The sequence below is a fragment of the Oncorhynchus mykiss genome, chromosome 20, assembly GCF_057628025.1.
Source record: "Oncorhynchus mykiss isolate SJ-2025 chromosome 20, ASM5762802v1, whole genome shotgun sequence".
Taxonomy (NCBI): domain Eukaryota; kingdom Metazoa; phylum Chordata; class Actinopteri; order Salmoniformes; family Salmonidae; genus Oncorhynchus; species Oncorhynchus mykiss.
This window is the reverse complement of record NC_143041.1, coordinates 8,004,157-8,016,940: the sequence shown is the minus strand read 5'-3', so window position 1 is coordinate 8,016,940 and position 12,784 is coordinate 8,004,157. Positions and strand designations below refer to the sequence as shown.

The window sequence follows — 12,784 nt, the reverse complement described above, 5'->3', positions numbered from 1 at the left end:
TTTTGACCAGGACCCATATGGCTAGGGTATAGGGTGTCATTTGGGAGGCAGACCGAAAGACAGAGTTTATCAACAACATACGTCTGGTGTGCTACTGTTATCTGATCCACTACCTAATTTCCACGGCTTTATTTCAACTCCTCAAACCCGGGAGATGAAATCATTGCTGGGAAAGCATGTATCTGAGCTCTGTGGGACTGCATGGGAATGTTATCTGTAGAGCCTAGGGAGTCACTAGATCCAGTTGGTTGCCTGTATCGATTCGTCTGATCCTCATCATCACATTGCTTCAAATGATCATGTAGATACGTATGGCTGTGGCTCTGCTGTTATCATCCATCCACTACGGGTATGTCACAAAAGTAGTGCACTATGTACGGAATAGGGTGGTATTTGGAATGTACCCTATGTTTTCATTGCCTGTTGGACAGTGTATAGTGAATCCATCCAATCACACACGCATTTGAGTTTCTCTCAATAGACAATTTCTCACAAAATATTGGGTGTTATGGCAAAACTTGTAGACCTGCAATGCAACTCCATATGATTCAAAGTTGCTGCATTCACATCAGGGGAACATAGCAGGGGTGAAACTTAGGTGCAACTCGATACCATATATGCGGCTCTGTTCACGCCAGGAGAACTGAGCAGGAGTTAACGACTTCGGGAAAAATCCACATGATTATTACATTTCCGTTTTCATGTGTAGCACTTGCATTCCGCAGCATATATTAATCACATGATCATGCATAGTACTGATGTCAAACGGAATAAACCAAGGACACAGATGGTTCCTGATGTTGTGAGATTCTCTCTGGTGTTTACAGAACAACTGGTGCTGTGAGATTGGGATATCAGGACTCAAGGATGCTGTGTGAATAGAATACCGTGTTCCTGCTCAAACGAACTCTCTGCTCGATGGAGAAAAGGAGGAAAGGAAGGGAGGAGAAGAGGAGGAAAGGGAGGGAGGAGGAGAGGAGAAGAGGAGGGTTCCTTCAATTAAATTTGAATGGATGAGCTCAGGCGTAAAATGGATCATGGCTCTAAAGTGCTGCAGCCGTCTTGCCACCCAAAGATGGATTTCTCCTCCATTGGTTAAATTGGGTTCATAAAATCTTGAAAAAACCCAGCGATGTGATGGTGACCACAGCTGACGTTTTATATCTCAAAATAGATAGTCTGTCCTGATGGAGGGGTTAAGAGCCATTTTGGTTTGTAGGTTCTAAAGAAGAAAGAATATGAAAGTGACAAAATCTTTCATCAGAAGAAAAGATGATTGACATTGAATGATTCACACACATAGAGGGGAGGTTATGAGAATATCCACAGAATGGTTGTCTATGGTGGATATTGTGGGGAACGATTTGAAAGCTATTGTAGGTCTAAATTCCACAAAGAGACCAGAATTGACTTTTTATGGCATAAGACATTGAGAGTATAAGTGGAGGAGAGGAAGGAAAGAGAAAGTGGCTTCGCAAAAAGAAACAACCTTTTGCATGATGCTAGAAGTTTCACTTCACTTAAAACATACGTCAAGGCACATGTCTGAATAGGGACGTCAGTGTTGCTGACTTTATTTAACCAGGTAGGCTAGTTGTAAACAAGTTCTCATTTACAATTGCGACCTGGCCAAGATAAAGCACACCAGTTTGACACATACAACAACACAGAGTTGCACATGGAATAAACAAACATACAGTAAACATACAGTCAATGATACAGTAGAAAAAAATAAAAATATACAGTGAGTGCAAATGAGGTAAGATAAGGGAGGTAAGGCAATAAATAGGCCATGGTGACAAAGTAATTACAATATAGCAATTAGACACTAGAATGGTAGATGTGCAGAAAATTAATGTGCAAGTAGAGATACTGGGGTGCAAAGGAGCAAGATAAATAAATAAATACAGTATGGGGATGAGGTAGTTGGATGGGCTGTTTACAGATGGGCTATGTACCGGTGCAGTAATCTGTGAGCTGCTCTGACAGCTGGTGCTTAAAGCTAGTGAGGGAGATATGGGTCTCCAGCTTCAATGATTTTTTCAGTTCATTCCAGTCATTGGCAGCAGAGAACTGGAAGGAAAGGCGGCCAAAGGAGGAATTGGCTTTGGGGGTGACCAGTGAGATATACCTGCTGGAGTGCGTGCTATGAGGGGGTGCTGCTATGGTGACCAGTGAGCTGAGATAAGGTGGATTTGGCGACGAGTATGAAGCGATGGCCAGCCAACGAGAGCGTACAGGTCGCAGTGGTGGGTAATATATGGGGCTTTGGTGACAAAACGGATGGGACTGTGATAGACTGCATCCAATTTGTTGAGTAGAGGGTTGGAGGCTATTTTATAGATGACATCGCCAAAGTTGAGGATCGGTAGGATGGTCAGTTTACGAGGGTATGTTTGGCAGCATGAGTGAAGGATGTTTTGTTGCGAAATAGGAAGCCAATTCTAGTTGTAATTTTGGATTGGAGATGCTTAATGTGAGTCTGGAAGGAGAGTTTACAGTCTAGCCAGACACCTAGGTATTTGTAGTTGTTCACATAATCTAAGTCAGAGTAGTGATGCTGATTAGACATATTACAGCTGTATTTCTACAAGACTAACAGTACACAACAACTATGCTCTTACATAACCAGACCTTTACCCTAGACTTAACCAATTCCTATCTCTTTACCCGAAGATAACCCTTAACCTTACTGTAAAATGTGCTGAGGGGAATAGAATATATACTTCTTAAATGATCTGATGCTCTCTAGTATCATCCAAATCAATTTTAATCAAATAACATTTTATTGGTCTCGTATACATATTTTGCCAATGTTATTACAGGTGCAGTGAAATGCTTATGTTTCTAGCTACAACAGTGCAGTAATACCTAACAATACAAAACAAATCCCAAAATTAAAAAAATGAGAGCAAGCAATGTCAGAGAACAGAATATATATATATATATATATATACACACGTATTGGTGTATAGACAGTATGGACAGTACATTAAAAGAAAAGATGTGTACAGCAGCAGTTATATAGGATGAGCCTTGACTAGAGTACAGTATATACATACGAAGTCGGTAAAACGGTCTGTAAACATTATTAAAGTGACCAGTGTTCAATGACTATATGTACAGTGAAATCGGAAAGTATTCAGATCCACCATAGGGATGGTGCCAAGTTTCCTCCAGGGGTGATGCTTGGCATTCAGGCCAAAGAGCTAAATCATCGTTTCATCAGACCAGAGATTCTTGTTTTTCATGGTCTGAGTCCTTTAGGTGCCTTTTGGCAAACTCCAAGCGGGCTGTCATGTGCTTTTTACTGAGAAGTGGCTTCCGTCTGGCCACAACCAAAAAGGCCTGATTGGTGGGGTGCTGCAGAGATGGTTGTCCTTCTGGAAGGTTCTCCCATCTCCACAGAGGAAGTTTGGAGCTCTGTCAGAGCGACCATCGGGTTCTTGGTTACCTCCCTGACCAAGGCCCTTCTCCCCCGATTGCTCAGTTTGGCAGGGCGGCCAGCTCTAGGAAGAGTCTTGGTCGATCCAAACTTCTTCCATTTAAACTTCTTAAGAATCGGCGTTCCGTCAACCGGACAGTTGTAAATTATGCAGCACATTATATCAAGATCGCAGATTTTAGAGAAACAACAAATGTCGGTACATATATAAGTGTCTTATATCGGCTGAAATATTAAATTATTGTTAATATAAATGCACTATCCAATTTACACTAGCTATTACTGCGAAAAAAATGCCATGCTATTGTTTGAGGAGAGCTCCTAACAACAAAACACTTTTTTCATTTCGATAGGTTTGAGAAATTCATCTCTGAAGGTGAAATGTGTACTTACATTCTGAAATCTTGCTCTGATTTATCATCCAAAGGGTCCCAGAGATAACATGAAGTGTTGTTTTGTTAGATAAAATCCTTTTTCATATCCTAAAAAGGTCCATATAGCATGCACGATCAATTTTGTATTTCCACTCGTTCTATTTGCAAAGAAAGGAATCTGTGGAAATCTCACCCTAAACGTTGTTTCAATGAGTCAAATCGCATTCGTATGTATTACGCAGAGATCCTAGAAGGTAACAAGCTTTTACTTTATCATTAAGGGTGTAGAATATCCTATTGGACATCATATTTGGTCAGAGAGCGACGCCTTCATGGCACACCGATGACACGGGCGGCCATCACTTGAACGACTATCTTTGTCAAATAAGCACCAATCGGGGTCAAACAAAGTTAGCTAGATAGCCAATGAACCATGTATATGTTGTAAAATGTAGCTAGTAACCTTGTACGACAGCATGCCTTTTCATTTTGGAAAAAATATATACTGATATTCAGAGTTATGAAGTTATGAAAACTGTTTGTTTTGCAAATGTTGAATTTATAATATGGCTAGTAATACTTGGAAAGCTAAATCAAAGTCCAAGTATCCAGATTTGATGATATTCTTGCAGAAAAATGTAAAATGAATGTGAATGTCTCCTTCACGATTTGCCCAACTGTACCTGGGGACTTCACAGTAAAAGTCTTGTAGTTCACTCATACATCAAGTTATCCATCTGAAACGTTGCACATACACTGCTGACATATTGTGGACACTATCGGAATTGCAAACAGAGTGATGGCTCTGTGACATTTCTCTTGCATTTCGAAGATGGTGGTAGAAAAATACTGGTTGTTTTTTTCATTGTATTTTCTTCTACCAGATCTATTAAGTTAAATTCTCCTACATTCAATTCACATTTCCACAAACTTCAAAGTGTTTTCTTTCAAATGGTACCATGACTATTAAAGGCTGCAGAATTGTTTTGGTACCCTTCCCCAGAGCTGTGCCTCAACACAATCCTGTCTCGGAGCTCTACGGACAATTCCTTTGACCTCATGGCTTGATTTTTGCTCTGACATGCACTGTCATATGTGGGACCTTATATAGACAGGTGTGTGCCTTTCCAAATCATGTACAATCGATTTAATTTACCACAGTTGGACTCCAATCAAGTTGAAGACACATCTCAAGTGTCACGTTCTGACCTTAGTTCTTTTATTATGTCTTTGTTTTAGTATGGTCAGGGCGTGAGTTGGGTGGGTTGTCTATGTTCGTTTTTCTATGTTGTTTTTTGAGTTTGGCCTAGTATGGTTCTCAATCAGAGGCAGGTGTCGTTAGTTGTCTCTGATTGAGAATCATACTTAGGTAGCCTTTTTCTACCTGTGTTTGGAGGGTGTTTATTTTCTGTTCTGTGTTTTTTGTATTTACAGGACTGTTTCGGTTTCATTTCGTTCTCTTTGTTGTTTTATTATTTAGTGTTCTGAGTTATAAATAAATATAATGAACACTTACCACGCTACGCATTGGTCCTCTGATCCTTCTTACAACTCCTCCTCAGAAGAGGAGGACGAGAATCGTTACATCAAGGATGATCAATGGAAACAGGATTAACCTGAGCTCAATTTCGAGTCTCATAGCAAAGCGTCTGAATACTTACGGTATTTCAGTTTATATATATATATATATATATATATATATATATAAATTAGCAAACATTTCTAAAAAAAACTGTTTTTGCTTTGTCATTATGTAGTATTGTGTGTAGATTGATGAAGACAACTTTTTATTTAATACATTTTAGAACAAGGCTGTAACATAACAAAATGTGGAAAACGTCAAGGGGTCTGAATACTTTCCGAATGCACTGTACATAGAGTAGCAGTCTCTAACTTGCAGTGTAGAGTCCATCGTGGTAGCCGGCTAGTAACAGTGACTAAGTTCAAGGCAGGGTACTGGGAGGAGGCTGGCTAATGGTGACTATTTAACAGTCTGATGGGCTGGTGCAACTGTACTGTCTCAGCCTTCTAGATGGTAGCATGGTGAACAGGCCGTGGCTCAGGTGGCTGAGGTCCTTGATCTTCTTGGCCTTCCTGTGACACTGGGTGCTGTAGATGTCCTGGAGGGCAAGCTGTGTGCCCCCTGTGATGCTTTGGACTGACCACAATTGCAGACAGTGCAATTGTCATAACAGGCAACACAGCCCAACTGGATGCTCTTAATGGTCAACTGTAGACATTTGTGAGGGTCTTAGGGACAAAGCAAATTTCTTCAGCCTCCTGAGGTTGAAGAGGCGCTGATGCCGAGGAACTCGAAGCTTATCACCTTCTTCACTGTGGCCCTGTCGATGTGGATGTGCTCTCTCTGCTGTCTCCTGAAGTCCACGATCAGCTCCTTTGTTTTGTTGAAGTTGAGGGATAGGTTATTTTCTTGGCACCACTCCGCCAGGGCCCTCCTCCCTGTAGACTGTCTGGTGATTGCGTCATCCGTAGATCTGTTGGGGTGGTATGCAAATTGTAGTGGGTCTAGGGTAACAGGTAAGGTGGAGGTGATAATGATCCTTACCTAGCCTCTCAAAGCACTTCAAGATGACAGCAGTGAGTGCTATGGGGAGATTAGATTAGATTTAGATTAGAGTGCTATGGGGAGATTAGATCATTTAGTTCAGTTACCTTTGCTTTCTTCGGTACAGGAAAAATGGTTGAGATCTTGAAGCAAGTGGGGATCACACACTGGGATAGGGCGAGATTGAATATCTCCATAAACATTGCAGCCAGCTGGTCTACACTTGCTCTGAGGACGCGGCTAGGAATGCAGTATGGGCCGGCAGCCCTGTGAGGGTTAACACGCTTAAATGTCTTACTTATCTCGGCCCTTGAGAACAAGAGCTCACAACCCTAGCGAGTGGCGGTGGCCTGCATCGGCAGCACGTGGCTGGTTAAATACCGCAAAGTTGGCCTGGAGCTAGAAATAGGGTGACTGTGTACACTACCGGTCAAAAGTTTTAGAACACCTTCAAGGGTCATTCAAGGGTTTTTCTTTATTTTTACTATTTATACATTGTAGAAAAATAGTGAAGACACCAAAACGCATTTGGAATCATGTAATAACCAAAAAAGTGTTAAACAAATGAATTCTCAAAGTTGCCACCCTTTGCCTTGATGACAACTTTTCACAATTTTGGCATTCTCTCAACCAGCTTCATGAGGTAGTCACCTGGAACGCATTTCAATTAACAGGTGTGCCTTCTTAAAAGTTAATATGTGGAATTTCTTTCCTTCTTAATGCGTTTGATTAACCATGGTCGAATTTCTGCAAAGAAACCACTACTAAAGTACACCATAAGAAGAAGAGACTTGCTTATGCCAAGAAATATGAGCAATGGACATTAGACCAGTGAAAATGTGTCCTTTGGTCTGGAGTCCAAATTGGAGATTTTTGGTTCCAACTGCCTGTCTTTGTGAGATGCGTTGTGGGTGAACGGATGATCTCCGTATGTGAATTTCCCACCGTAAAGCATGGAGGAGGAGGTGTTATGGTGTGGGAGTGCTTTGCTGGTGACACTATCTGTCATTTATTTAGAATTCTAGCCACACTTAACCGGCATGGCTACCACAGCATTCTGCAGCGATACGCCATCCCACCTGGTTTGGGATTAGTGGGACTATCATTTGTTTTTCAACAGAACAATGACCCAACACACCTCCAGGCTGTGTAATCGGTATTTTACCAAGAAGGAGAGTGATGGAGTGCTGCATCAGATGTCCTGGCATCCACAATCCCCTGACCTCAACCCAATTGAGATGGTTTGAGATGATTCAGACCGCAGAGTGAAGGAAAAGTATCCAACAAGTGCTTAGCATATGTGGGAACTCCTTCAAGACTGTTGGAAAAGCATTCCAGGTGAAGCTGGTTGAGAGAATGCCAAGAGTGTGCAAAGCTGTCATCAAGGCAAAGGGTGGCTATTTGAAGAATCTCAAATATAAAATATATTTTGATTTGTTTTAACACTTTTTTGGTTACTGCATGAATCCATAAGCACTTTTTAATGTCTTCACTATTATTCTACAATGTAGACAATAATAAAAATAAAGAAAAACCCTTGAATGAGTAGGTGTTCTAAAACCTTTGTCTGTATGTTGACACCATCCTGTGACAAAGGCATGCTGACCTTCATGTTCCTGTTCTAGCTGCAGCACAGTATGTGTAAGGATGCCAAGGCTGCAACAGCCAGCAGGTTAATGACCTGAGGGATGCCCTTCTGAAATCCCTGATCTGGGACAGGAATAAAACCTAGGAGTCTATAGGCTCAGATCCAGACCCAGGCCCAGGTCCAACTCTCAGTCAGTCACCAGCCATTACACACAGAGTCTGCATGCATCCAAAATGGCACCCTATTCCCTACAGAGTGCACTACTTTTGACCAGAGTGCTATGGTGCAGTATTATGTTTGCACTATTTTACCAGGAAAGTTGACTGAGAACACATTCTAATTTACAGCAACAACCTGGGGAATAGTTACAGGGGAGAAGAGGGGGGATGAATGAGCCAATTGTAAACTGGGGATGATTAGATGACCATGATGGTATGAGGGCCAGATTAGGAATTTAGCCAGGACAACCACCCCTACTTCTACAATAAGTGCCATGGTATCTTTAGTGACCACAGAGAGTCAGGACACTCATTTAACATCCCATCTGAAAGACAGCACCCTACACAGGGCAATGTCCCCAATCACTGCCATGGGGCATTGGGATATTACTATTTATTTTTTTGACCTGAGGAAAGAGTACCTCCTACTGGCCCTCCAACACCACTTCCAGCAGCATCTGGTCTCCCATCTAGGAACCAACCAGGACCAACCCTGTTTAGCTTCAGAAGCAAGCCAGCAGTGGGATGCATGGTAGCATGTTTCTACTATGCAGGGGTTAGGGTGCCATTTGGGACTCAGAGACCTCCAACCAGGCAGGCTTGTCAACTCAATGCCATACATAACCCTGCTTCCTTCCCCTCAACAATTTTCAAACATTCTCTCTCCAAGATTCTTTGAACTTGGTTGCTTACGTAAATACTTCTTTAGTCACATACAGTGTAAAATAACTAATCTTTAATGTCTATTGTTTCCAGACAAAGCCTATTACGATGAGAGCATGTTTGGTTGAGGGAAATATATTTACAGTTATGTCAATGGCCAGGTCCCAACCACAGCGAGATGTAACCTTGCTCTCTGACTGACTAATACAAGCAACACTGATAGCCTGGTCTGACATCTGTTTGTGCTGTCTTGCCAACTTTTATGGTCATTGGCAGGAGTTGGCAAGACAACACAAACAGATCTGGGACCAGGCTAGAGTTCTGACAGTTGGCTGTCAAAACTTCTCTCTTCATTCACCATCTCTTTCCTCCAAGCCTCAGCAAAGAATATAACAATTTATTTATAGAATGTCTGCAGAGTTCCTAGTTCATATGGGATATCACTTAAAGATTACACAATAGACCAAGCATTCCAAATTCCCGTTTTTCTGGCTTCTTCTTCAGAAAAGAATGTCTTCTAACTGTGTGTCTGATTGTTCATTCAGATTCCCAGTCGGGGTTTTCTGTGTGGGGGGCTGATAGAAATCTACACAACCATATGGTCCAGAACTAATTAACTAACTCAACCAAAGCTGGGAAAATTGATGGCGACTGTGAAGTTAAAAAGCAGCCAACTTCCATTGACGGTGACTGTTAAGTGTTTCATTTCCATCCCCTCCTAGTCAGAGATCTGCTCTTTGGATGTGAACCGACTTCTGAAGAGTGTGTGGAGAGGGGGAGGAGGAGGCATCTGAGTGGCGGGGGCAAAAGCCAAAGCAGCCATTGTTGTCAGAAAGGAGACTTGAACACTGAAGCAGCCTATCAGGACGCCCGGCCATTGGTCCTCTTCAAAGGTCTTTGCTTCCTGGGTTCACGGCTGATTATGTGAAGGGAGACTGTGGAGTGTGTGTGTTTGTGTGTGAGTGTGTGTGTTTGGAGTCTGATTGTGAAGGGAGACTGTGGAGTCTGTCTATAAGACACAGTAAAGCCTTTGTACCACTGGAAGACCAGGACTAACAGCTCAGATAGGAATCAGGCTAATTGGTTCTATACGCTGTGGGCCAGTTTCCCGGCCAAGCTCAGTTGAGAATCTCCATTAAAAGGGCATCTTAGTCTTGGACAAGCTTAATCTGTGCCCGGTAAACCGGCTATGTGTGTTTTCGGGCTCAGCAGTGTGAGTCACAGCCATGAGAGAGACAGCCAGCTACGGAAACATTAATTTACTCCTTTAACACAGATGGGGAGTTAATCCATGCTCTGACAGCGTTCATAGAAGTCATCTGGAGTCCTTCTCTCTCTCGCTCTCACGATGATCCACTTCCTACTATATTGCTGAGGGAGGTGATAAGGAAGGAGGATAGTGGGTGACGTAATGGTGATGTCATAATTAACCAGAGAGGCTGTATAATCATCCCAGTCACCAGGGGAGTGTGACATATTGATCAGAGACTTGGTGATTCCCATGGCTCAATCTATTCTTGGTTGAAGCAGGGTTTGATTCCTGCATAGGCCATTTAGGCTACACTGAATATACAGTATATAGCGCTATAAGTGTTAAATACAAGTGTCTTTGGATAATGGCATCTGCTGATGGCATTTTAAATTGGACCATATTTAATCAAATTCAGAATTAAAGAAATCTGATTCCTATGTTCAACCATTAAGGTCTATACATCACAACATTTCTGTGCATTTCTGCCTATAAATGGCTGGGATCAAACAGAGCTTGCTCCTTTTTAGCACTGAGAGAAAATAGAACTGAAATCCCACTGACAAAACTTCCTGTAGAGTTCTGAGCCTTATTATCTGAGTGATAAAACGCCCCAGAACGTGTGAAATTTACGTATAAAGCTGGATTTGGGTGCCTCTTTACGTGTCATCATCAGCGCTTCTTAGCACAAATTGAAAAAATGAGACAGATATAAATAACCAGGAAGGGCCTCACAGTGTAAAGTAGGGGTCACACCAAGGAGGACAGAGGAGGAGGATGGTTCTTTGTTCATGGGGAGTCTGTCCCCGCGGCATAGGGAGTAGGATTGGGGTGGGTGGGTAGAGAATAGTGAGCAATTGTCAGCAGTATAATTGGGGGGGTTCGGAGGAGTAGTCATTCTACTGTACCCACCAGGCTGTCGACGGCTCCCAGCTTGTGATTGGTGTTGTACAGAGAGTCGTCAGCTGTGTGGTTATGTAGCGTATGGTAATGTAGTGGTAATGTAGCGAAGTGATAATGTACAGCAAACTTAGAGGTTATGTATTGAGTCTGCAGTGCTACCCACCAGATTGTCGACCCCTCCCAGGGTGTGATTGGCATTGTACAAGGAGTATGTCAGCTGGTAAACCCCGTCGTTGGTCTCGCTGTTGCCATAGAAACCCACTCCCACCGCAGCACTGCACAGAGCGAGAGAGACAGGAAGGAAGATGCAGGTTAGCGTTTCTGATAAATTAATCAGTATAAGACAACATATACAACATACAGTACTTAGTACCAACGACTGATCCAATAAATAATTGATCTTCGTTTAAAGGAGGTTGTTTTGCCACAATTATAAACTGTTATATACTATTCCGTCATTGCCTTTTGCAGCTCCCAGGGTGAGAGTTGTCAAAAGTTATGGTGCGCTGTCATGACTACAACCCCTAAAATGGCAACATGAAAGCTTGAGCTTCGTTGCACATCCCCACCTTGAGGGTATCGTGCAAGCTAGAAGAATACTGTATGTTAGTTTGGTTGATGATTGTGAAAAGGTTTGTGTGCGAACCACCATTCTTCGGTTTATTCAGTCTAAAATGTTTAGTAGATCAAATAGATAAGTGCACATTAACTAAAATGTGACAAAGACATAAAACCTCACAGCAAATTAAGAAACACAAAGCACAGTTAAGAGATTCACGTGAGTCATATTGGTTGTGTCCCAAATGACACCCTATTCCCTATGTAGTGAGATACTTTTCACCAGGGCCCATAGGATTCTGGTCAAATGTAGTGCACTATGCAAGGGATTGGGTGCCATTTGGGATCGCAGACACTGTTATGGAGGCTGAGGTTAATGTTGCTTCCCTGGATTTATTCCTCTATTTCTTAAAAAAAATAAAATGACCCCCTTTTCTCCCCAATTTCGTGGTATCCAATTGTTAGTAGTTACTATCTTGTCTCATCGCTAAAACTCCCGCACGGGCTCGAGAAAGACGAAGGTCGAAAGCCATGCGTCCTCCGAAACACAACCCAACCAAGCCGCACTGCTTCTTTAACACAGCGCGCATCCAACCCGGAAGCCAGCCGCACCAATGTGTCAGAGGAAACACTGTGCACCTGGCGACCTGGTTAGCGTGCACTGCGCCCGGCCCGCCACAGGAGTCGCTGGTGCGCGATGAGACAAGGATATCCCTACCGGCCAAACCCTCCCTAACCCGGATGACGCTAGGCCAATTGTGCATCGCCCCACAGACCTCCCGGTCGCGGCCGGCTGCGACAGAGCCTGGGCGCAAACCCAGAGTCTCTGGTGGCACAGCTAGCACTGCAATGCAGTGCACTAGACCACTGCGCCACCCGGGAGGCCCTTATTCCTCTATTTCAACAGTGTGCGGGTCTCCATCTCTTCCCTGGTCAGTAATAATAGGAACGTGCTGAACATAGACAGAAAAACAACTGGACAGTCACACAACATTCATCCAGTCACTGATAATTTTCCTGTAGTCCACTGTCATACAGAAAAACAGAACTATGCACTATCATAATAAATGGTTCTGTATTACTCCAGGCAACCTTAGATTACTAAGCATTACTAACATGCACACAGGCAAGCATATACACATATTTTAGCAGTAGGCTGAAATTCAGTTCTCTCCGAAAAATGTCCTTTTTCTCATCCCCTCTTTGAGTTTGTGTGTTAT

The 12,784-nt window shown here is 42.8% G+C and overlaps 1 protein-coding gene across 3 annotated transcripts in view; it reads right to left on the bottom strand.

The window, feature by feature from the left end:
- LOC149974317 (protein tweety homolog 2-like) overlaps window positions 1-12,784 on the bottom strand; it is a 111,512-nt gene that overhangs the window by 39,279 nt on the left and 59,449 nt on the right. For all 3 annotated transcript variants that reach the window (XM_090212050.1, XM_090212051.1, XM_090212052.1), the window contains exon 3: window positions 11,170-11,281. In XM_090212050.1, the coding sequence (XP_090068176.1) occupies window positions 11,170-11,281 (112 nt within the window). The remainder of the gene's footprint in view (window positions 1-11,169; window positions 11,282-12,784) is intronic.